The sequence below is a fragment of the Entelurus aequoreus genome, linkage group LG17 (genome assembly GCF_033978785.1).
Source record: "Entelurus aequoreus isolate RoL-2023_Sb linkage group LG17, RoL_Eaeq_v1.1, whole genome shotgun sequence".
Lineage (NCBI taxonomy): Eukaryota > Metazoa > Chordata > Actinopteri > Syngnathiformes > Syngnathidae > Entelurus > Entelurus aequoreus.
This window is the reverse complement of record NC_084747.1, coordinates 30,726,764-30,752,221: the sequence shown is the minus strand read 5'-3', so window position 1 is coordinate 30,752,221 and position 25,458 is coordinate 30,726,764. Positions and strand designations below refer to the sequence as shown.

General features: G+C 40.9%; 2 protein-coding genes across 4 annotated transcripts in view; both read right to left on the bottom strand.

Moving 5' to 3' along the window:
• Positions 1–8,268, bottom strand: part of nim1ka (NIM1 serine/threonine protein kinase a) — a 34,622-nt gene extending 26,354 nt beyond the window's left edge. For 2 of the 3 annotated variants that reach the window (XM_062025469.1, XM_062025470.1), the window contains exons 1-2: positions 8,115–8,266; positions 2,626–2,752 (exon numbers count right to left, since the gene is read on the bottom strand). The gene's annotated coding sequence lies outside the window, so the exon portion shown is untranslated. Of the gene's footprint in view, positions 1–2,625; positions 2,753–8,114 lie in introns of all 3 variants that reach the window. The other variant, XM_062025472.1, reaches the window with a different exon arrangement.
• A 189-nt stretch (positions 8,269–8,457) lies between these two features.
• znf131 (zinc finger protein 131) lies at positions 8,458–22,581 on the bottom strand. The gene is made up of 9 exons (XM_062025473.1): positions 22,442–22,581; positions 21,764–21,899; positions 18,458–18,559; positions 15,573–15,717; positions 13,099–13,201; positions 12,823–13,008; positions 11,105–11,480; positions 10,901–11,031; positions 8,458–9,998 (listed from the first exon to the last, which is right to left on the bottom strand). Exons 2-9 carry the CDS (start codon positions 21,879–21,881, stop codon positions 9,483–9,485), a joined length of 1,677 nt encoding a protein of 558 aa, XP_061881457.1. The 5' UTR covers positions 21,882–21,899; positions 22,442–22,581; the 3' UTR covers positions 8,458–9,482.
• Positions 22,582–25,458: the final 2,877 nt, after the last annotated feature.

Below are 25,458 nucleotides of genomic sequence, written 5' to 3'. Positions count from 1 at the left end.
GTCTCATTCAGTAAAAAAATATCAAATTCCATTCCGTTTTTTAAGGCGGTCTGTCATAACGTTTTTAGCTTTCAATCATTATTGTGAGGTTTTGTATTAGTGTTCCTAAAAATAGATATACCGGCCCCCAGACACAATTTTTTATCTAAATCTGCCCCCCCCCGAGTCAAATAATTGCCCAGGCCTGAAATAGAGAGATAGGAGAGAGCTTTCATATAGTCCTGAAAGAAGTCGTTCATAAAGGTAACAATCATGTGAAAAAACGAAAGTCACGTGTGTCGTAGAAAATGGCTCTAAAAAATATTACTTTCATCATCTTCTGGAATACCACCGGACCATGCCAATGTTTGCAGCGATCACTTTGGAAAATGTTTGTTTGGACATTTGATTTGTTTGAGAAACGTTCTGTGTGTCTCTACTATACTAGTAGTGTTTGAAAGCAGAACGAAACGTAAAGAAAAGACGATAGATTGCATTGGTTTAAGTTCTTTTGCTATGCCTAAATATAACTACAAAGACATGGTTGTGCAAATAAACTAACGAAATGTTTAGTCCTTGTAATAAATATTGTGATTGTCGGCTCAATCCACCATATTTTTGTTGTTTCATAACAGAAACTAAAAGCTCAGTTGTTGGTGAACAGAAAAGCCAAGTGTTTTTTTCGACACAGATGACCACATTATATGGTGCTATTTGTTAGCAGCAAGAAAATGTATTCAATAGTATTAATAAACTCGATAGATAAATCTCTCGTAGGCTCAACAGCATATACTGAATCTTGATAACGCTAGCAAACATTTATGCTGAACAACAAAATAATGAGACAAAATATGAACTTCACACCATAAAAACAAATGCAGACATGAATTGTAGATTAGACTAATATTAGCAGCAAAAATCAACTGCAAAAGTCACGATCACAGCACTACCGCAGTCAATTGTTTTATTACCATCAAATACGTTACTTAGTTCAATGTTGTCTTTCACGAATTAATGCTTAATTTGTAAATGATGTAAAGACATGATGTGCCTTCAATATGTTCTCCTTTAAATCCTTGTAAGTGTTTAAGGAAGTGAGAAATAGGTGAGCAATAATGGCTTGGTGATGAATGGTTTAAATCAGGGGTGCCCACACTTTTCAGCAGGCGAGCTACTTTTTAAATGACCGAGTCGAAGGGATCTACCTCATTCATATATATAATTTATATTTATTTATTTATGAAAGAGATGTTTTTGTTAACGAGTTAAAAGGTGTTTAATGATAATACAAGCATGTTTAACACATAAAGATTACTTTCTTTCCTGAAGACAAGAATATAAGTTGGTGTATTACCTGATTCTGCTGACTTGCATTGATTGGAATCAGACAGTACTGCTGACAACGTCCACATTTTTTAATGGAGGAGAAAAAAAGTCCTCCTTTCTGTCCAATACCACATGAAAGTGGTTGCTTTTTGGCATCTTATTTGTCCAGCTTCCATACTCCTTTTTAAACACTTTACAAGAAATGCATTCGCGGCAAACTCCGTGGCTTGCGAGCTTGTGCAAGCCAGCTTTATGAGACTCTTATTTTGTTAGCGCAGGCAGGATAGAGCAGCGCTTTTATTGTGAAGACAGGAACTATGTGGTCAGTCTTTAGGCTTTTGACAGGAGGTATGGTTGAAATAAAAAGTGTTTCTCGCCTCCCTGACGGTCTTTTTTTCCTTCACACTGAGCTCGCAGCAGCCAGCGTCATCTCACAAGACCCTAGGGTGCCGTGAATGTCAATCAAGTGACGAAACTGACGTCATAGAGAAGATTTCTGATCGCTAATTTTTAGGGCTATTTTTTCAATGCCTAGTTGGCGATCGACTGACACACTCTCCAATCGACCGGTAGCTCGCGATCGACGTAATGGGCACCCCTGGTTTAAATCTTTCAAAAATCATTTTTATTAAGCGTGTATAAGTCCACTCCATCCTATTTTAAATATTTTGTATTATTATTTGCCTCTAAACCTTCTAAAAGACGCCCAAATTTGCAGTGATGCAGGTAAATAAACATAGCCTAATGGGACTTTAGACCATCGCCTGACACCCGGAAGTGACCTTAAGGTCAAGTGATTTCAACCCAGCAACAGAGTCTTCTTTGGGTCAACATAGTAGTAATACAAAAAGGTAAGACGCAACATAGAGGGGAAAGTGAGCTGTGTTTCGTCTGAATGTCATAACTTTCAGATGGTGCAAAAACTTTGTTGCAAGGATTCTTAACATTTGTACTTTGCAACTTGATGTATTACTGTCAATGTCATAGTTGCTGCTGAGTGGTTAGAATACAGTATATTTGCCTTCCTCCACTTTAAATATGATATCCTGTTATTATTTATCATTTTCTAAAGGTTTGGTTGACGCATATAGAAAAAGGTTGTGAGGCAACTTGGAATTGTTACCTTATATTTTTCACTTGCTTTGACAGTTAAAATGTTAAAATGCTACTTAATACAGATGAATTATTTTGCTTTATTTTATCACGTTTCCCTGTGATGAAGCTGCAGTAAAATGACAACTAGTGATGGTTCAAACAGTCCACCATTCATCAGACCCCAGTCGCAGCCAGGAAAAAGCCAAGTGCGGGGTTCTTACTCACCAGACATTTGATGATTTGTCCGAGGATCCTGCAGGGTTTGCATTTTGCTGCCGAACACACTGCTGGCATCAGCAGCCTCTTCACACACACTCCAACGATGGAAAACACTAGAGCCCTTCCGCCGCAGCTGCGGATCAAAAATGAGTCACTGTTTCCATCTTGACATCAGTTGTATCATTTCTGTCTTTTGCGCCGCTGTATTTCCCAACCTTTGCTTTCACTGCCTCAATGGAGCACACTCTGTTTGTGCCCGTGCCTTGCACCCTGACCCGTTCCACTAATTTAACCGCAAGCATGCGAAGAGAATGCATTCAGAAGCTTATTAAGTGCACTTGTGTAAATATAGACGTAAAAGTGGTGGCGCCCCTTTCCCACACACAGCTGGCTGGTGCTTTAATTAAGATGCACTGTTAACAAGGCTTAAGAGCATGATGGTGCGACAATGTATACTGCGAGCCCCCTCTGGAATCCATAGAGGAAATGTGTCAAACTTGCACACCTTTGAAACTACACCATCCAAGACGTTTTTTTGCTGTGCAGCATGCAACAGGTTAAATATAGCTTCATACTACAAGTGGAGTATGCATACTGTACATCTTGTCAATTCAAAACCACATTATGCATTTCAAAAGAGGTCTTCATCAAACAACAAAAACAACACGAAGCATAATAAGCCACGTGCTCTGACCGATTGACCATCAAAAGCATAAAAATCACATTTCATTCAGTCGGACATCAACGGCTGCCGAAGGGGGGGCTTCTTTGCCTCAAAAAAATATGTAAATGTATTCAGCATCTAATTCTGGCACTTTCTGTAGAGAATGAACACAAAAAAATATCTTAAATTATCTATCTCACAGGAAAACTCTTGCCTATAAAATGAAGAAATCTGCCGTTTGCCATTTCACTAAACAAAACAGGGTTAGGAGTTGTGGCAAAAAATTAAAAAAGGAAATAAATACAACAGTTAGGCACAATGAGCTATGAGATGTAGCACATTCAATGTAATTAAGGCTATAATATTATATACAATATAGAGAACGGTTTATTATATTGTTTCTCTCTGAGATTCAAGTACAGCGGTATCTCGGTTTTTGTTTGCTCCAATTTTTGACTATAATTTTACAAGAATTTTGCTTTTGCAACAAAATGCATCAAACATACAGAAGAAGTAGTATTTGCGCCACTGCCATTTGAGCAATTAAGAGTTACTACATTGTTACACGTTGTTGTCCCCGCTCTGTTTACTCAAGAAAGAAACAAGTTTTGATTAGACTAGTGGTTCTTAACCTTGTTGGAGGTACCGAACCCCACCAGTTTCATATGCGCATTCACCGAACCCTTCTTTAGTGAAAAATAAAATGTTTTTTTCTTAATTTAATCTTAATTTATAAATATTAATAAATGATAAATGGGTTATACTTGTATAGCGCTTTTCTACCTTCAAGGTACTCAAAGCGCTTTGACAGTATTTCCACATTCACCCATTCACTCACACTTTTACACACTGATGGCTGGAGCTGCCATGCAAGGCGCTAACCAGCAGCCATCAGGAGCAAGGGTGAAGTGTCTTGCCCAAGGACACAACGGACGTGACTAGGATGGTAGAAGGTGGGGATTGAACCCCAGTAACCAGCAACTGTCCGATTGCTGGCACGGTCATCATGAAATTATGTTATTATATTTAGTAAGTAATAATAAAGATATATTTCACAAGCAGAAAGTTACAGGAATGTACACATGATTACATGTTTACATCTCATTGTGCAACATGTGAATGTTTTAGTGGGAACTAAATGCGATATCTGAAAGGGGTACAAATTATGAAAAACAATATTTTTTGTTGTTGTCCTTGTAAGTGGGCCAAAACACTTATTTTAGAATTTAATCTCAGGGAAATGACTACTGTCATTTGATTATAATAATAAAACATTTAACTTGTTATTTAGTCAGGTTTGGGACGGGTGTGCTGCTGGTGTGGCCACGGTGCATGTGCACGTCTGATGTTGTCACATGTGCTCCATTGAATGCTCAAGGAGTTTTTGCGTTTGCTCACGCATATGGAAAATTAGAGGGAACATTGTTTGGGGTTATCCATAATACGCCGATAGGGAGAAGTTTTAATTAACACGATGAGTCGGGTGTGTCTCCGCCGAACCCCCGAGGCCGACTCACCGAACCCAGAGGGTTCGATCGAACCCAGGTTAAGAACCACTGGACGCTTAGAGAACAACACAATCCTGCTCTCCAACACTGGAACTGAGAAAATTAGCGCAAAGGAGACAAAGCGGACGACCAAATCGGAGAAACAAACCATTAAAAACATGTTAGCAGCTGACCCAGCACCACAAGAAGCCGCAAAATTTTTAAACGGCGGACATTTATCCATAAAAATTATGAGAAGCTGCAGATGCGGTGTTTGACGAGTTTCAGTTTGTCCTGTCTAGCCCTGATTTAACAAAGTGGATGGTTGATCGTTATCTTTGGTACAGGGACTTTCGTATCGCTTGTTGTCAACTGTGACCTCAAATATGTCTGTGTGCAACATAAACGATTGCCTAGTTTTTATTGTTACGCCATGGAGAAGCAAGCTGTAGGAGACACTTAAAAAATCAGCTCCCCAAGGTGAAATAAAACAATTGTTTTTAGTAAATGCTATTGTATTGTTTTTCATACAATATTTATCCAAAAAAATATATATATATTTTTAAAAGGCATGTTACATGTTAAAATTGTGGCATTTCGGGAGGGCCAAGCACGGCATAAATTGATTTCAATTCATTTCAATGGACTGATATGATTTGAGATACAAGTATTTTGAGTTACAAGCTCGATTGTGGAACGCAATGTGCTTGTAAGTTAAGGAACAACTGTAATTATTATTATTATACCAGAATGCTAATAGTTTCCATGCTGCTGTTGCCCTGAAAATGTTTTTTTTATTATTTTTTTTTTTTAATATAAAATACTGTCTGTTATTTTCATCTTTTTTATCTGTGTTTGTTTGATATTCATTGTAAAGTTCGGCTGTTTTTTCAGTGGGGCCCTGGCTCCACTGCAAGCATGAATAAATAAAGTCAAGTCAAGTCAAGTCAAAATTCTCTGAAAAAAATTTGCTTGTTAATATTTTGGGGTGTCTGGATGGGATTCATTTTATTTACCGGTAAATTATTTCTTATGGAAAAAATTGCTTAATTATTCATGCGATTCGTTTTATATCTGACCTTTTGGAACAGATTACTAACACCGTATAGCTAACCATCCATAGCAGGGGTCTTCCACCATTTTTCACTTGTTTGCCAAAATAAAAACAGGGAGCAACCCCTGTTTTACTGTAGGTCTATGTAGGTTTTATATGTGAATTTAGCGGAACATTATAATGGTCTTGAAGTTTTTGATAACAGTATTGTATGTATCCCATTTACACTAATGCTACAAAAATTGTTGGAATTCAAACAATGGCAGGCCAAAAACATTTGTTGGACAGGTGATCTGCAATTTGCGTCATCTGATATGAAAATGCCAAATACTTCATTTACAGAATTTCCTGGTGAGCGGTCTGTTAGGGAAAATTATTCTAAGGCCATATTATTCTATAACATACACTATATTGCCAAAAGTATTTGGCCACCTGCCTTGACTCACATATGAACTTGAAGTGCCATCCCATTCCTAACCCATAGGGTTAAATATGATGTCGGTCCACCTTTTGCAGCTATTACAGCTTCAACTCTTCTGGGAAGGCTGTCCACAAGGTTGCAGAGTGTGTTTATAGGAATTTTCCACCATTCTTCCAAAAGCGCATTGGTGAGGTCACACACTGATGTTGGCCGAGAAGGCCTGGCTCTCAGTCTCCGTTCTAATTTATCCCAAAGGTGTTCTATCGGGTTCAGGTGAGGACTCTGTGCAGGCCAGTCAAGTTCATCCACACCAGACTCTGTCATCCATGTCTTTATGGACCTTGCTTTGTGCACTGGTGCACAGTCATGTTGGAAGAGGATGGGGCCCGCTCCAAACTGTTCCCACAAGGTTGGGAGCATGGAATTATCCAAAATTGTTTGGTATCCTGGAGCATTCAAAGCTCCTTTCATTGGAACTAAGGGGCCAAGCTCAACTCCAGAAAAACAACCCCACATCATAATTCCTCCTCCATCAAATTTCACACTCGGCACAATGCAGTCCGAAATGTACCGTTCTCCTGGCAACCTCCAAACCCAGACTCGTCCATCAGATCGCTAGATGGAAAAGCGTGATTCATCACTACAGAGAAGGCGTCTCCACGGCTCTAGAGTCCAGTGGCGACGTGCTTTACACCACTGCATCCCACGCTTTGCATTGGACTTGGTGATGTATGCCTTAGATGCAGCCATGGAAAGCCATTCCATGGAGCTCTTTGCGTACTGTACGTGGGCTAATTGAAGGCTCACATAAAGTTTGGGGCTCTGTAGCAACTGACTGAGCAGAATGTCGGCGACCTCTTTGCACTATGCGCTGCAGCATCCACTGACCCCCTCGCTGTCAGTTTACTTCGTGGCTGAGTTGCTGTTGTTCCCAAACTCTTCCATTTTCTTATAATAAAGCAAACAGTTGACTTTGGTATATTTAGGAGGGAGGAAATTTCACGACTGGATTTGTTGCACAGGTGGCACCCTATGACAGTTCCACGCTGGAAATCACAAGAGCTCCTGAGAGTGGCGGCCCATTCTTTAACAAATGTTTGTAGAAACAGTCTCCATGCCCAAGTGCTTGATTTTACACACCTGATTATGATCAGTTGGATGGGTGGCCAAATACTTTGGGCAATATAGGGTACTTTTAAAGATATGGCACAATTATTTTTCTTCTAGCCTTATGCCTTTTGCTCATGATTTTACAAACATATTGATATATTGTGCCTTTATACTTATGTTAATCACACCAAACCAATTATTTATTCTAAAAGTCAAGTTCGAGAAGATAGTGTCGTTTGTTGCCATTTTGAAAAATAAACCCAGGTATTAACTGCACTAATCAGGACCATGAGGAAAAACACGTGCTGCAAATTCATAAAATTAGCAGTTTGTTTTCCGAAAAGTATTTCTATCGCTGTGGTGGCTAAAAAAAAGATCAAATAAATAGATCTTAAAGGATGTTGCAGCCTTCTGAGAGCAACAGGTGCTGAAGACAAACTCTGTTAGCCAGCTAGCATCTAAATCACAGTAAACACTACTTTGGATTAGCGTGTTAGGTGATGCACCAATTTGAAGTCAAACGCCATACTAGCAACTAACAATAAAAGACATCTATAAAATTAAGTATACATTTTCAAAGTGTTTTATCCAAATAAAAAGCTAAGTACAAATTGCTATGCTGTTTCAGTTATTTGCGTATATTGACTGTTTAGTGTTAGCACCTGGAGAAACCAGCCATTCACCGTAAAACGGTAAAAACTAGCCCGTTTTGTAAGAACGAGCCGAGATGTTTGCACTAGTTCTAGAATATGTGTTTACCTTAATAGAGCCATTGGGGAAAGTGGCAAAATTCCTTCGAGAAACATCTTTCCCGGTGGTCGGTGACATTGACGATGCAGCCAAAGCTGCCGCACGGTTGATTGTGTTGTCATGGGGAAGTTGTTTTGAGTGGCCGGCGAATGGGCCAATCAGGGGCAACTTCCTGGTTCCGTCATGTAAGCTTTAAACCAATAGGGTAAAGACGTCACCATTAGGGCCCCGCCCAGCACAGTACATTTCATTCTAAAATGTTACTGAAATCCGCCCTTACAACATTGAACAATACTTATCTATATTTAATTAAACTTATTAAAAATCACCACTTCTAAAGTCTTGCATTTTTGACAAAATATATATGGTGTTGTTTTACTGGGAAAATAAGTGTAGGGTATTCTGTAAACAGTTTGTTATTTTTCCTACAAAAATCATTCAATCTGGTTGATCAAAAGTGTAACATTACTGCCAAGCGCTGTTGTGTGTTAGGTTTCATATGAGAAGCCACGCCATTTTACCAGCGAGCCAAATTAAAAAAAAAAAATCACAGGGCGATGTGTGATATGATGAAGGTGTTGAAATACAATACCGTATTTTTCTGACTATAAATCGCAGTTTTTTTCATAGTTTGGCCAGGGGTGCGACTTATACTCAGGAGCGACTTATGTGTGAAATTATTAACACATTACCGTAAAATATCAAATAATATAATTTAGCTAATTCACGTAAGAGACTAGACGTATAAGATTTCATCGGATTTAGCGATTAGGAGTGACAGATAGTTTGGTAAACTATATGTAAACTATAACATATATATCTATGTTATAGTTATTTGAATGACTCTTACCATAGTATGTTACGTTAACCCCGACTTAAACAAGTTGAAAAACTTATTCGGGTGTTACCATTTAGTGGTCAATTGTACGGAATATGTACTTCACTGTGCAACCTACTAATAAAAGTCTCAATCAATCAATCAACATACCAGGCACGTTCTCAGTTTGTTATTTATGCGTCATATAACATATTCAGCCTGTTGTTCACTATTCTTTATTTATTTTAAATTGCCTTTCAAATGTCTATTCTTGGTGTTGGGTTTTATCAAATAAATTTCCCCCAAAAATGCGACTTATACTCCAGTGCGACTTATGTATGTTTTTTTCCTTCTTTATTATGCATTTTCGGCCGGTGCGACTTATACTCCGGAGCAAACTTATAGTCCGAAAAATACGGTATTCTTTCGTACATGGCAAATACACAGCTGTCCAGGGGGAGCGTTGAGAACCATGCCAAAAAAAAAAGAGGATATTTTGATGATGTACAGTGTCCATGCAGTGCTCAGTTCTCAAAGTAAGTCCATTCTGATGTACATTTTCATACAACCACTGCGTGTATGGTTTCGTCTACATTCAGCATCTCCCCTTCCACCTCTACTTCCACTTGAGGGCATATTATATGCTGTTCCACGTCACTAGAGGACACCCGCACCACTTGGATTTGCACGCCGGCCTGCTTCAGTCTCTCCATGTCCTCCTCACACATCTCAGTCATGCCTCCGTCCTCCACCACCACTGTGGTGGTCTCTTCCATCTCCATCACTTCTATGGGGTCCATCGTGACATGTTCCACTTGGATGCCGTCGTCCAGCAGCACCGTTTCCGTTGTCTCAATGTTTTGCGTCGTGATGCCGAGCACCGCGGTGTCGCCGACCACTATCTGTTGGGGCGACTGGTCGTCCTCAATGGAGTGAGTGTCTTTGAGGTGGCCCTTAAGCTCTTTAGGGTCAGTGAACCACAAGTCGCACATGGTACAGTGATTGGGCTTGTCTCCAGTGTGGCTCACGAGATGGTCTTTGAACTGGTCCCAGCTGTTGAATACACTGTTGCACACCTGGAGTGGGAAGAAGACAGTGAACACACTATTGCACATCTTTTTCAATATTCTGAGCATCTGAGTGGCCATGTAGGACACAAAAATGACCAGTGCATCTTTTTAGTCATTATTACAAACTGCGCAATTTTCTATGCCTGTCAAAATACTGGAAAATAGTCCACCATTTTGTGCCGTTTAAGCACAAATGGTGCTTATTTTATTGAACTGCTAAAGTTGAATATAATCTTAGCAATGACTTTGTAATTACATTTTGGTGACTTTGTTTTATTTTCTAAAACGTTAGACAGTGGTAACTCAACCTATGAGCACATAGCTTTATTGTTCCACTACCATGCTCGTAACTCACAATACTATTATCTTGAAGCAGCGCCGCACATTAAAATTAATTTAAATACATTTATTCCCAAAAAGGTACAATTTTAATATGTAACATGCCTTTCAAAAAGAAAAACAACATTTTGGATAGGAAATATTGTTTTAAAAACAATATAGTCGTAATAGAAACAACTACAGTACAGTAGTTGCATTATCTTAAGACATCACATGTATTTTTGCAATACAGTAACAATGTAAGCATTTCCCTCTTACAGCAGACAGAAGAGGACTTAAGAGATCCTTAAAGTTAATTCTGATTGGTGTCTAAAATACTAAATTAAGGTACAGCTGTACTTTACAAACGTCCTGCATCTGCCTGCATTTGATCATTTACTCACTTAGATTAATGCACTTTTTTACAGGGGAATTAATGCATATACACATTAATCAGTAGTTTGTGTCGTAATCCTACTACCAAAAATCAGCCAAGAAAAAACTGACAAGGACAATAAAGTTATTTTTACTACATAAAAATGTGAAATATATGACCCTTTCTTTGTTGTCATGAGATCTCATAACTATACCTGACATTCATAGAGTTTCTTCCGTCCCTTCTTGGCCCCTGCTCCGTTCTGACAGGCAGCCATATGGCACTTGAGTGTGCTGTTCCTTGCAAATCTTTCATGGCAGTCTGGACACTCGTATGGTTTTTCACCTACAGATAAACCACAGAAAAGGTGAGAATGAGTTTTTGACCCACTTAACAGACAATTTCATTCTTGTCTCACCAGTATGCTTTCGCAGGTGCTCCTTAAAGTGTCCAAAGTGGTCAAAGTGCTTCTTGCAGTACTCGCAAACATGGACTCTCTTTTGGGCTTTCTGATTTTGAGCCAGCTCCTCTGCTTCGAAATGGAATGAGCTCAAGTGCTGATTGAGGGCGCCCTCCCGCGTGTAGGCTTTGCCGCAGTGGCTGCACACGTGCTGCTTTTTCATCATGCCCAGGTGCGTTTTCAGGTGCTGCTTCAGGTGATAGTACAGTTTGAAGCTGCGGTCACACTTGCTACAGCGAAAGGTGTTGTCCACTTGAGATATCTGGACCTCCACCACCTCCACATTCTCGAGCACTTTAGAAGCCGTCACTGTTTCTTCCTGATAGAGGACTTCCTGCACAAACACACATAAAACCGTTCACCCTTTAGGCATTTGTCGCGTCCAACAAGTCCATTGATATGACAAATAGGGATGTTCTGATCAGGGTTTTTATGCTGCAGATTCAGATATAGATCATCAATGACTGAGATCGGCCGATACCTATATCAATCACATATTCATTTTTACATTTATTTATGGTGAGTGCTATTTACAGTTCAACAATATCAACACAATTTATATGAGTTCATTGTACATACAATTGTTTAAGCAAAACAAAGTCAAAAGTACACAATAACTAGACAAAAGCAAAAACTATTACTCATTCAAATCCTTTGGTTTTTGGAATGATTCTCTAAATTTGTAATTATTAACAAAAAAAAAATTTGAGAAAATAAAAATATCAATCCAATCACTCTATAATCAATCATGTACTAACGCTACCCACTAGTTTATGGATTGATTCGCCTTGCCCTTTCATGTTGGGTACTTCTGGCTGCAGCAATGCTGACACACCAACAGTTGCTAGAATAGTATCCTCTCTCTAGACACTAATTAATCTACTTGTTAATTTCCTGTTAATTGCGGCCTACTTTCTGCTGAAAGTTGCAATTCCATCTACATGTTTTAAAGTTTACTAAGCACTTATTATTATTAGGGGGACGGCGTGGCGAAGTTGGGAGCGTGGCCGTGCCAGCAATCTGAGGGTTACTGGTTCAATCCCCACCTTCTACCATCCTAGTCACGTCCGTTGTGTCCTTGAGCAAGACACTTCACCCTTGCTCCTGATGGGCCTGGTTAGCGCCGTGCATGGCAGCTCCCGCCATCAGTGTGTGAATGTGTGTGTGTCAATGGGTGAATGTGGAAAATAGTGTCAAAGCGCTTTGAGTCCCTTAAAAAGGTAAAAAAGCGCTATACAAGTACGACCCATTTACCATTTACTTATTTGTTGGTGTAGCTTAATGTTGCTTCAAAATAGCTTGGCTGTTAACATGCCTGGTCCTTGCTGGCTCTTGGTGTGTAGCATGTTAAGCCTTGTCCTCCAGTGATAATGTTACATAAGATACTAAAAAATGCAGTTTATTTGCCGTAATATTGATGATTATTACCTTATGGGACCGGCCCAACACTTTGTATGGAGATACATGATTAGCTGCTAGCTTGTCAGCAGGCGGACTAAAATAAAGGGATTGCCGTTTGTGATCGGCATTGGAAAGCATAATAGCGATCATGTACTTTTACAGGAAAATCTGGCGATACTGATCAGTGGCTGATCAATCAGCACATCCTTAATGACAAATAATGAAAACATTAAAAGCCATAATCTACTGTAACTGCACAATAAAGCTCAATGTACCTCTTCAATGTCTCCTTTCTTCACTACTTGTAGTGAAGGCTCCCCCTGCTGGTACTTGCTGGTTATGTCAGCAAGCAACGCCAACGCCGAGTCGTTTGACTGGGCGTTGTTTGCCACATCGACTACCTCCTCCAGTCCTGTGTCCTCCACAGCAATGGCACCATCCGCTATCATCTCTACCTCTACCTGCGGGAGAAAATCAGTCAATATTTTATGCCGGACATTTCATGAACGTCCTGCTTTGTCAGGCGCGATATTGACAACAAATATGCAAACCTGTTCCACTGCGGGCAGGGCTTCTGCAATCACGTAAGACGTCTCTGTAAACTTCCTTTTTCTACTGCTACGCTTTTCCGTCACTGAAGGAGTTTCGTCGATCCTGATATAGAAGACAGGCAATTATTGAGGGGGTGTCATCTACTTGGAAAATAAACCCGTGTCATCACAAATAGAGATGTCCGATAATATCGGACTGCCGATAGTATCGGCTGATAAATGCTTTAAAATGTAATATCGGAAATTATCGATATCTGTTTCAAAAAGTAAAATTTATGACTTTTTAAAACGCCGCTGTACGGAGTGGTACACGGACGTAGGGAGAAGTACAGAGTGCCAATAAACCTTAAAGGCACTGTCTTTGCGTGCCGGCCCAATCACATAATATGTACGGCTTTTCACACACACAAGTGAATGCAAATCCTACTTGGTCAACAGCCATACAGGTCACACTGAGGGTGGACGTATAAACAACTTTAACACTGTTACAAATATGCCCCAAACACTGTGAACCCACACCAAACAAGAATGACAAACACATTTCGGGAGAATATCCGCACCGTAACACAACATAAACACAACAGAACAAATACCCAGAACCCCTTGCAGCACTAACTCTTACGGGACGCTACAATATACACCCCCCGCTACCCCACCTCAACCCCGCCCAGCTGCTGTTTTGAGGCATGTTAAAAAAAATAATGCACTTTGTGACTTCAATAATAAATATGGCAGTGCCATGTTGGCATTTTTTTCCATAACTTGAGTTGATTTATTTTGGAAAACCTTGTTACATTGTTTAATGCAACCAGCGGGGCTTTACAACAAAATTAGGCATAATAATGTGTTAATTCCATGACTGTATATATCGGTTGATATCGGAATCGGTAATTAACAGTTGGACAATATCGGAATATCGGCAAAAAAGCCGTTATCGGACATCTCTAATCACAAATAAACGCCTCTTATCCACGACGACATGTGTCGCCCTTAGATGTCTTTGCCACATTCATTAGGGGCATATAACACATGGCATTTGTAAAGCTGATGCGGCAGCACTTTTCCCTCTCCTAATTGCACATTTTACATTGTTAAACCATTATAATCATTGTTGGGTAAATGAAAAATTAGGAAAATATTAGGAAAACTGCCTTTCAGCATACACAAAATAGTTACCTTTGTTTTGGCCAACAATAGGTTATTATAATAATGACACATACTAGCTGTCTCATGCAAATGTGACAGTGACAAGCGAACCAACGCATCTGCAACGCACTGTAAATGGGTAAATGGGTAGCGCTTTTCTACTTTTAAGGTACCGGTACTCAAAGCGCTTTGGCACTATTTCCACATTCACCCATTCACACACACATTCACACACTGAATGGCACGGGCTGCCATGCAAGGCCCTAACCAAAAAAAAAATCAGGAGCAAGGGTGAAGTGTCTTGCTCAAGGACACAACGGATGTGACGGTGGGGATCGAACCAGGAACCCTCAGGTTGCTGGCACGGCCACTCTCCCAATTGACAGTCAAGCTTTACCATTGGCCTGTGGAGAACTGGGACAACAGAGACTCTTACCAGGAGGACTTTGAGTTGGATACGCAGACGCGGTACCGTGAGTATGCAGCTGCGGTTTCCAAACATTTGATCGCTTGCCCGTACGTGCGTGCCGCTATGTGCATGTCACGTACGTAACTTTGGGGACTTTGGGGAAATATATGTGCTGTATGAACTTTGGGGAGGTGAACGGTACTTTGGGCTGTGGGATTGAGTGTGTTGTGCAGGTGTTTGAATTGTATTGGCGGGTTATATGGACGGGAGGGGGGAGGTGTTTGTTATGCGGGATTAATTTGTGGCATATTAAATATAAGCCTGGTTGTGTTGTGGCTAATAGAGTATATATATGTCTTGTGTTTATTTACTGTTTTAGTCATTCCCAGCTGAATATCAGGTCCCACCCGCCTCTCACAGCATCTTCCCTATCTGAATCGCTTCCACTGCCCTCTAGTCCTTCACTCTCACTTTCCTCATCCACAAATCTTTCATCCTCGTTCAAATTAATGGGGAAATCGTCGCTTCCTCTGTCTGAATCGCTCTCGCTGCTGGTGGCCATGATTGTAAACAATGTGCAGATGTGAGGAGCTCCACAACCGGTGACGTCACGCGCATATCGTCTGCTACTTCCGGTACAGGCAAGGCTTTTTTATCAGCGACCAAAAGTTGCGAACTTTATCGTCAATGTTCTCTACTAAATCCTTTCAGCAAAAATATGGCAATATCGCGAAATGATCAAGTATGACACATAGAATGGACCTGCTATCCCCGTTTAAATAAGAAAATCGCATTTCAGTAGGCCTTTAATCACAAATGTCTCAAAGGGCTGCCATATGGTCATTTCCGCTCATCAAAACAAGGAAGGGCCTGTGAAGAATTGACGTGGTGACAGCTTCACTTTAAATGAGAGACTCACTTGTTGCTGAGCGCCTTGATGGCTTCCTGCATCTGGAGGTATTCGGCAGCCTTCCACACATCGTAGGCTTCTTCTTTTCCCGCTACGGCCAATGTGGCGGTGTACGTGAACTCCATCAGTTGCCGGAACGCCATGTTGCTAACCCCTGATGTGACGAGACAAAGCAGCATTGGTGAGACAGACTACTGGATTTCCTCACATACACCAAACCTCATAAATTGGGTTGTACAGTATACACTGCACTAGTTAATTAAACACAAGTACTATACTGCCTTTGAAAAATACAGGTAATTTTTTTCATCGACATGTTGGTGCGTCAAAGTGACATTAAAAAAAATAAAAATAAATTTAAAGTACGGCAAATTGCAAATATAAAGTTTGAGTGAAATATGTACCATATTTTTCGGACTAAGTTTTTTTCATAGTTACAAGTGCGACTTATACTCAGGAGCAACTTATGTGTGAAATTATTAACACATTATTGTAAAATATCAAATAATATTATTTAGCTCATTCACGTAAGGGACTAGACCAGGGGTGGGCAATTCATTTTTACCGGGGGCCGCATGAGCAACCTGAGCACTGCTGGAGGGCCACACCGACAATATTTCAATTAAATTTTGCTCAAATTATTTTTGATATACCGTAAGATAGAAAATAATAATAATAATATTTTCATTTAACCTAACTTATCTTTATACAAAAGCAGATGGCTTTTGATGGTTTTATTTTTAACACTTTCTTACACAACACTTCCTGATGTATATTACAATACAAAAATTTCAATTTCTGTCACTTTATCCTGCATCCTCTTTGTTGTGAACGTAGCACGCCTGTAAGGTGATTGGCGAAGAAGGAGGAAGCGTTGCTGTTGCGGAAATGAGGAGTGAGGATTGGTTTTCCTTTTGGAAAGAACAAGATAAGTTGAGCTGTGTTAGTATAGCATGCTCAATAAAAGTTTAAAAAGTGCATCAGACTTGGTGTGCACTTCTTCTGGACGCTACAATTGATGTCAGAAGTGGGATGAAATGCCTCCCAGTTCGCCTTGCCATCAAACCTGGGAGTCTTCATTGAGGGCGGAATTCCCCCATGGCAAGGAGCGTGAGCTGCACTTGTAGACACTGCCTCTCTCCTTCCTTTCTCTCTCTCTCTCCCTCTCTCTCTCTCCCTCTCTCTCTCTCTTTGCGGCGAGCTCCTCACGTGGCACGTACCTCCCGATCACATAGCACACAAACAGTGCAGTATGCGCAAAGTTTTCTTCTGCCACCAATTGTAGCGTCCAGAAGAAGTGCACATCAAGACTGACGCTCTTTTTAAAGTTTTATTGAGCAAGCTATACTAACACAGCTCAACATATCTCGTTCCTTCCACACGCACGTCTCCTCACTCCTCATTTACGCAACTCAAGAAGACAACATCTACTTCAGCAGGTCGTTACACTATATTCTTTAAACACAGCAACGTGTGTACCACAAATAAGCACACGGCTTTACCTTTACTTGGCAGTCCATGTCTTGTTGAAAACACGCCATTCGTCATCAACTTTTCTCTTTTTAGCGTCTCGGGGATAACCGGGCATCACCTGTCGCTGTGCGCCTTCCCTCACAGGACATACGCACATATAACACTTTTCAAAATAAAAGCAGCACAGTTGTATTGCACGCACGACAAAGATGTTTATTTTAAATTTATTTTGTAATTTGAGATTGCCGCTGCGCGCACGAGCATACGTCCACACGGAAGTAATACAAATAACGCTTTTCAAAACAAAAGCAGCACCGTTGTATTGCACACTCGAAATAGATGCTTTTTTAAATTTATTTTGTAATTTATAATTGGCCTCACGCGGGCCGGACAGGGACGTACAAAGGGCCGGATGCGGCCCGCGGGCCGCACAATGCCCAGGTCTGGACTAGACGTATAAGATTTCATGGGATTTAGCGATTAGGAGTGACAGATTGTTTGGTAAACATATAGCATGTTCTATATGTTATAGTTATTTGAATGACTCTTACCATAATATGTTACAATAACATACCAGACACGTTCTCAGTTGGCTATTTATGCGTCATATAACGTACACTTTCAGCCTGTTGTTCACTATTCTTTATTTATTTTAAATTGCCTTTCAAATGTCTATTCTTGGTGTTGGGTTTTATCAAATAAATTTCCCCCAAAAATGCGACTTATATATGTTTTTTCCCTTCTTTATTATGCATTTTCGGCTGGTGCGACTTATACTCTGGAGCGACTTATAGTCCGAAAAATACGGTAGGTTCCTACTGTGGAAAGATCAGTAATACCGAATCATTGTGGCGTTATCTTGTCAGTTTGACACTATGTGCTAGCCTTCATGGGAAATGTGGTCTTCCTTTAGGCAAAACACTACCGCTTTAGTCCACTGGTGCCACCAAAATCAACCAAAACTGAAAGTTCATAAGTGGGGTTTTAGCAGGCACAACATGTTAAAACAAAAAGTAACCAGATATTAACAGCAAATGAACAATTAGATTAATAATCTATTCATCCATCCATCCATTTTCTACCGCTTGTCCCTCATAATGTTGACAAAATACAAAATCAAAAATGTTCCTGCATACCAACCAAATTAGGAGCCTTTGTAACCGTTAGCTTACTTTACGACTAAAAGAGAAGTTGTCCAGTATGTTCATTATGTTATTTAATGCCAAAAATATTTTTTGCGTGCAACAATTAACATTTGTTTAATGTATCATAAGATTTTCTGTACAAATAAAGCTAATAATTATATTTTTTGTGGTCCCCCAAATTTTGGAAAGTATCACCCTATATTTTGGTAGCGGTTCCAAAATACTGGACAACCCTACACATAAATCAACTTTATTAACAGAATGGTAGTACAGTACCTTCAATCTCCACCAAAGGCTCCTGGGTAAAATCCTGGAAGAACTTGTGGAAGAACTGACTGCACGCTGCCAACACGGCTTTATGTGCTCTGAACTGGTGTCCTACCAAAAGGGGAAAATGGTTGTTTAAAACCCCATCATCATAACACACTGTGTCTTATTTTCTAAAGGTTTGCCTCTACTAAAACACGTGCAAACTTGATAGCACACGCAAAGCTGATCTACTAAACATGTGCAAAGTGGATTGGGTCTCTTAAGTGAGCAGAATAAGGCGTGCAATCTATTTTGCGTCTCAGTCTTTATTTATATGCAAAAATATATGCTGATCATTAAAACACACAATACTGGGAGGATGAAAACGCAAATATATTATACAGTACGCGCAATGTGATTCATCAACACTGTTTTGAGAGCACAATTTTGCGTTTTAGCACGTTTGAAAAGGACGTGCAAACTGACGGAGCGCTAAAAAGAGACAATGGATAGAGAATCCTCCAACCTTTGTGTACTTTTCAACATATTTGGATGGTCAGAAATAAAACAGACACTGTCTATGCAGCGACATCCTTTTATAATTTCATAGCTGCTGGATGACTTAGGGGGCTGATCAAAATTAATTAAATTGATGCGTTTTGGTGTCATTTAATATTTTTAATGACATTTGTTTTTTTACGTAAAACATATATTACCAACATAAATCCTATATGATAACAATTTTGAAGTATGCATTTTTTGTGTCTTGAGCACAATAGTGCAGCTTGCCTTTTGCGCACCTCAGTAAAAAAATTGGTGTTAATCCTGATGCCCTGCACGTCTGCTTCTAAAATGTCCATAAAAAGTGGTAAATGTCTCCTGCTTGTTTGAAAACATAGCAAAATTCCACAGGTAGGAGCATGATAACATGGGTGTGCAGTAAATGGCTGTCTCCGTATAGTACACGCAAAATCCTTATTTAAATAAGGCGGCCTACGCCACTTTTCGACGGACCGGTTCGAATTTGGCTTTGGCGCATGTCCAATTTGTCGAGGTCAAAGTTGGGGAGGGATAAACAAAAGCAGGGACTCCATACTTTTTCTGGTAAACTTTGTCAGTTCGTTGTTTGTTTTTACACTTTAGCGTGAATAGTAGGATATATATTTCTGAATTTTTGTTTATTCCATGTCGTGTATATTTTTGAATATGCCGAAGACAATTTGCGCAGTTGTGGGATGTTCGAATAGTACATATCACCTCACAAGATGGAAACAAACAAAGTCTGACATTCATGAGTGTTATTTTAAATATGGTGATCTCACCATATGGTATCATTAAAATACTAACATAAAGGAAATCTGACCTGTTGTGAAATAACTGTAAGCCTTGCCTTCTTTGTAACTTTGAAGCATTCTTGTGTCCATGTTTGGGACTCCAAGGTACATGCCTATATCAAAGTACATGGTCGGCGGCCAGAGCTTCATGCCATCCTTTTCTCCTACCCAACCGTCAGAAATAGAGAGGGTCTGGCAAAAAGTTAACACTTGTCTTTTTTTGGTAGTCCGCAGCCTTTTCGTCATTCACCTCTTGTTCGGTTTTCTTGGCTTTTACTCCCATTTCCCACGCAACAAAAGAACCTGGCAGCAAGATATTTTTTTAATTTCCAGACGCCGTTAGTCCACAACAACCAAAATGGTCTTACAATGAGTCAACACTCCATCACATAAAATACTCAAAGTCGACATTTACTTCCAAATCAGCACCACTCGATAATAAGGAGGCCATTTTCTGGGTTTGTTCATCCCTCTCGACAGTTGACCCGTGGAAAAAAAAAAAAGCGTCTCGTGAGAACGAGCCTGCACACACAGTCTTAGTAAATCCCACTCAACATGCCTGTTAATGGTACAGCTATTTTATAGATTGCACACGTTTAGCGCATCGTATTTGGATCTTAGTTCAAGTTAAAGTACCAATGATAGTCACGCACACACTAGGTGGGGTGAAATTTGTCCTCTGCATTTGACCCATTCCCTTGTTCACCCCCTGGGAGGTGAGGGGAGCAGTGTGCAGCAGCGGTGGCCGCGCCCGGGAATCATTTTTGGTGATTCAACCCCCAATTCCAACCCTTGATGCTGTGAGTGCCATGCAGGGAGGTAATGGGTCCCATTTTTATAGTCTTTGGTATGACTCGACCGGGGTTTAAATTCACCACCTACCGACCTCAGGGCGGACACTCTGTAAGCCACTGAGTAGGTTAGATTAGTTAGGTCTAGAGATGTCCAATATCGGACTGCTGATATTATCGGCGATAATGCTTTAAAATGTAATACCGGAAATTATCGGTATCGGTTTCCAAAAGTAAAATTTATGACTAAAATGCCGCTGTACGGAGTGGTACACGGACGTAGGGAGAAGTACAGAGCGCCAATAAACCTTAAAGGCACTGCCTTTGCGTGCCGGCCCAATCACATAACATCTGCGGCTTTTCACACACACACACAAGTGAATGCAAGGCATTTTGTCGTCCCCAAAGTAAGAACTGAACTGGGCAAGAAAGCATTTAGGTTTTCAGCACCGAAGGCTTGGAATAACCTACAATCGAATATTAAACTTAAAACCCTTGTTACATTGAATGAGTTTAAAGCTTCTGTGAAAGGACTGCAGTCTACCTTGTCTGTATGCACATGTGTTATGTGAGCAAGTTTTAATGTTGTAAATGTGATGTTTTATGTGTTGTTTACTTTCCAAGCTGCTGTTTTGAGGCATGTTAAAAAAAAATAATGCGCTTTGTGACTTCAATAATAAATATGGCAGTGCCATGTTGGCATTTTTTTTCCATAACTTGAGTTGATTTGTTTTGGAAAACCTTGTTACATTGTTTAATGCATCCAGCGGGGCATCACGACAAAATTAGGCATAATAATGTGGGCGGTATAGCTCGGGTGGTAGAGCGGCCGTGCCAGCAACTTGAGGGTTCAGGTTCGATCCCCGCTTCCGCCATCCTAGTCACTGCCGTTGTGTCCTTGGGCAAGACACTTTACCCACCTGCTTCCAGTGCCACCCACACTGGTTTAAAAATGTAACATGGATATTGGGTTTCACTATGTAAAGCGCTTTGAGTCACTAGAGAAAAGCGCTATATAAATATAATTCACTTCACTTCACTTCACTTAATGTGTTAATTCCACGACTGTATATATCGGTATCGGATGATATCGGAATCGGTAATTAAGAGTTGGGGAATATCGGATATCGGCAAAATAGCCATTATCGGACATCTCTAGTTAGGTCCTATATAAATCAGGTCCTATATGTCTATATGGCCCAACCTACCGTCTACAATCAAAGTAATGTCTGTGAACTGGTCCAACTGTCGCTGTTCGTTGAGTTTGTCCATCATGGCTTTGTAATGAGCGGGGAACTCACTTCCTCCTACGACTTCAGCCGCCATTGTCGTATTGATGATTGTCTGCAATGAACATGAAGGTGCATTAGTGATGAATAGCAGATGCATGTGAACAATTAGCCAGGTATAAAATCTGAGGAACTAGAAGTGCAGGCACAAACGATATGCATACAACAAGGACAGAGCAAGTGAGGAAGTTAAAGACAAGAAGGATCATCATTAAGTATGAAACACTTCAAAGCTTGCACATTTGTGACCAATTCCTGCTAGCCAGTATGATAGCATTATTTGCTAGTTTGGCATGTTAGCATGCCAGCTGCAAAACCTCAAAATGTAGCCCATAAAAAACACGCAGTCCCCCCCCAAACTTAACTTACCGGCGTCGAATATGATTATATAGTGATTAATGTTACTCAGCGTGTTATAAATGAACATCAGAGGCCACCGTAACGTTAACGGGCCCCTTAGCATGCTCGCCATTTAGCCTTTGACTATCAACATTACGTCATCAAACCGCGCATTAAAATACACTTTTCCCCGGGCATCTATTCGGATTGGAAGCGCCGCCGGTCAAAACACACGACGAGAAACGTCGATAGGCATACCTGGAGGGGGTTTATAGTGCTTCAGCGGGTGGTTTTACCGTAACCATTCCTTCCACGCATGTAGTGCAGGACGGCTTGTCTCGCTGCTTTCAAAGGGCGGTCGCTCATCCTCAGGACTCAGACTCCCACAATCCTTTGCGCACGCCTCTCCGCCGTTGCTAAGTGACGACGAATCAGACAAAGTTAAAGAAAATCAACACATGAAGTGGGGCAAATAAACACATTGCACTATAAAAATCAAGACATTTCTAATAGTGTCAATAAAAAGTGGGGTTTATTGTGTTCCTCAAAATATGTGCATTGTTTTATCTGTAGGTTCAGTTTGTCGATTGATTGATTGATTGAAACTTGTATTAGTAGATTGCACAGTTCAGTACATATTCCGTACAATCGACCACTAGATGGTAACACCCGAATAAGTTTTTCAACTTTTTTAAGTCGGGGTCCACGTAAATCAATTCATGGTAACAACACTTTTAAGTCAAACGTTCCAAAAGTGGCACCATCCATCCATTTTCTACAGCTTGTCCCTCTCGCATACTTGCCAACCCTCCAGATTTTCCCGGGAGACTCCAGAATTTCAGTGCACCTCCCGATGATCTCCCTAGCAACCATTCTCCCAAATTTCTCCCGATTTCCACTCGGCCAACAATATTGGGGTCGTGCCTTAAAGGCTCTGCCAACAACCTGTCGTCTTGTCCGTTTTATCTCCATACAAACAGCGTGCCGGCCCAGTCACACATATATATATATATATATATATATATATATATATATATATATATATATATATATATATATATATATATATATATATATATATATATATTATTTACATATAAATAAAAGAAATATGTGAATTTCAGTGTTCCGGTGGCTATCCATTAGATGGCAGTATTGTCCTGTTTAACTTTTCCGTTCATGATGAGTATATCATTTCGGCCACCGTGTTCAATGGAGAAGTCTGTTCTACAAAATTTACAGGCAACATACACCTTCCCCTTCTAACTGTCCTGGATGAACTGAAATTCTTGTTTCCATTCGTTTTGGAACTTGCAAGCGTATTTCTTCATCTTGCTCGTCGACGGCGTCGCCATGTCTGTAATTTCCTCGTTCTTCTGCTTTGTCTCCTTGTTGTGTGCGCAGTTGTGCACTCTGCTCTCTAAGAGCCCTAGATGTTATGACGTCATTGGGCAGGCAAGCTGTTTATATTGTGGGAAAGCGGACGTGAGAACAGGCTGTCCCCACTCAGTCTCAGGTCCGCATTGAGCTGGAGGGGGCGTGGCCTCCAGCTCCGGCTGAATACCGGGAGTTTGTCAGGAGAAAATCTCTGCCGGGAGGTTGTCGAGAGAGGCGCTGAATACCGGGATTCTCCCGCTAAAAACGGGAGGGTTGGCAAGTAAGCCGGAGTACCCGGAGGGAACCCACACAGTCACGGGGAGGACATGCAAACTCCACACAGAAAGATCCCGAGGCCGGGATTGAACTCATGACTACTCAGGACCTTCGTATTGTGAGGCAGACGCACTCCCCTCTTCCACTGTGCTGTATTTGACTTTATCAAATGGATTTATGTTATCATTTGGTGCAGTTGGGCCGGAGCAGGAGGGATAGAAAGAGGAAAAAAACTCAGTGAGCTAATAAGAGATGGCGAACGGACTGGATGGTAACTGCAAGACGATAAAATGTGACTTTTAACGCCATCGCCAGGCACATGTTGGTGTGTTCACGGCATTTTCACACTGGTAAATTTGAATCAAAACTTGTTTTTATTGTTGCACACGTAGAATTTAGTAGGCTGTTAGAACTCTAGCGCTAACATCCTACTAGGCTGTGGGAGCCAGATGGGGATCTCTTAATCTTAGACTCAGTGAAGAGGAGTAATGCAGGTAACCCTGTCGTAGTAACAAAATGGAAAAATGGTCAGATTATATGCAGATATATACAGATGGTTCTAAGAGGGTTTCAAACAAACTTGTCAGTATTTACAAAATAGCTTGTGGCTATTTTTGTGACACTTGGGTGGGTGGAGGAGATTAAGCCACAAAAGGCTGTTATGTGCTCTGATTCAGCAGCAGTATTGATGGCATTGAGGGGTGAGAAGAGTGAGGCCAGAAATGACAGGGCGGTTGCTGGTTGTTCCATCTCCATCGTTGGGGTCCCTGTGGGTGGGGTTGGTGGTTCCCGTGGCCCCGTGCTGGGCGGTCCTGCGGCGGCCGACTTGGGTGGGGTGGCCTGGGTCGGGCCGTGCCGTGCTCTCCAGGGGTGGGGGGTGGGCTCGTGGGGCGGGTATGGTCTCTCGCTGGCTTGAGGGCTGGCTGTCCCCTGCTTCTCCCGTGCCTTGTTCTCTGCCGGGCGCGTCTGTCTGCGGTCTGCTGCTGGCTCTTCCGGGCGGCACGATGGGCCGGGCTCTGGGGTTCCTGCCTGGCTGCGTGGAGCCGGTGATCCCTGGTTCCCTAGGCGCCACACCTGCTGTTTGTGGGTTGGACTCTCTGGGTAGCTGGGGCCGTATTCTGGCTCCCACACACACTGGGAGTCAAATCTTTTGTACATACAAATACACATATACTCACATACACACTGTTATTCATACATACATACATCCATCCATAGGTACCTACGCTCCCACACACAGTACATACACAAATACAGTACATACCTACATACTCAAAGTTCGTACATCCACATGCACATTCACTGTACAAACATACATATACACATAGTGTACATATACATTCACTGTACAAATATACATATACACATACTGTACATATACATTCACTGTACAAACATACATATACACATACTGTACATATACATTCACTGTACAAACATACATATACACATACTGTACATATACAAGTACATATACATACATACACTCATGCACATAATCACGTTTCATCAAACATATATTAACGCTGTTGCCCTAGGGGAAACTGGGTAACACATGGTACACTGACAAAGCTTAACCTATTGTTACTATAACAATCTACAAGGTTAATATAGGTGGCTTC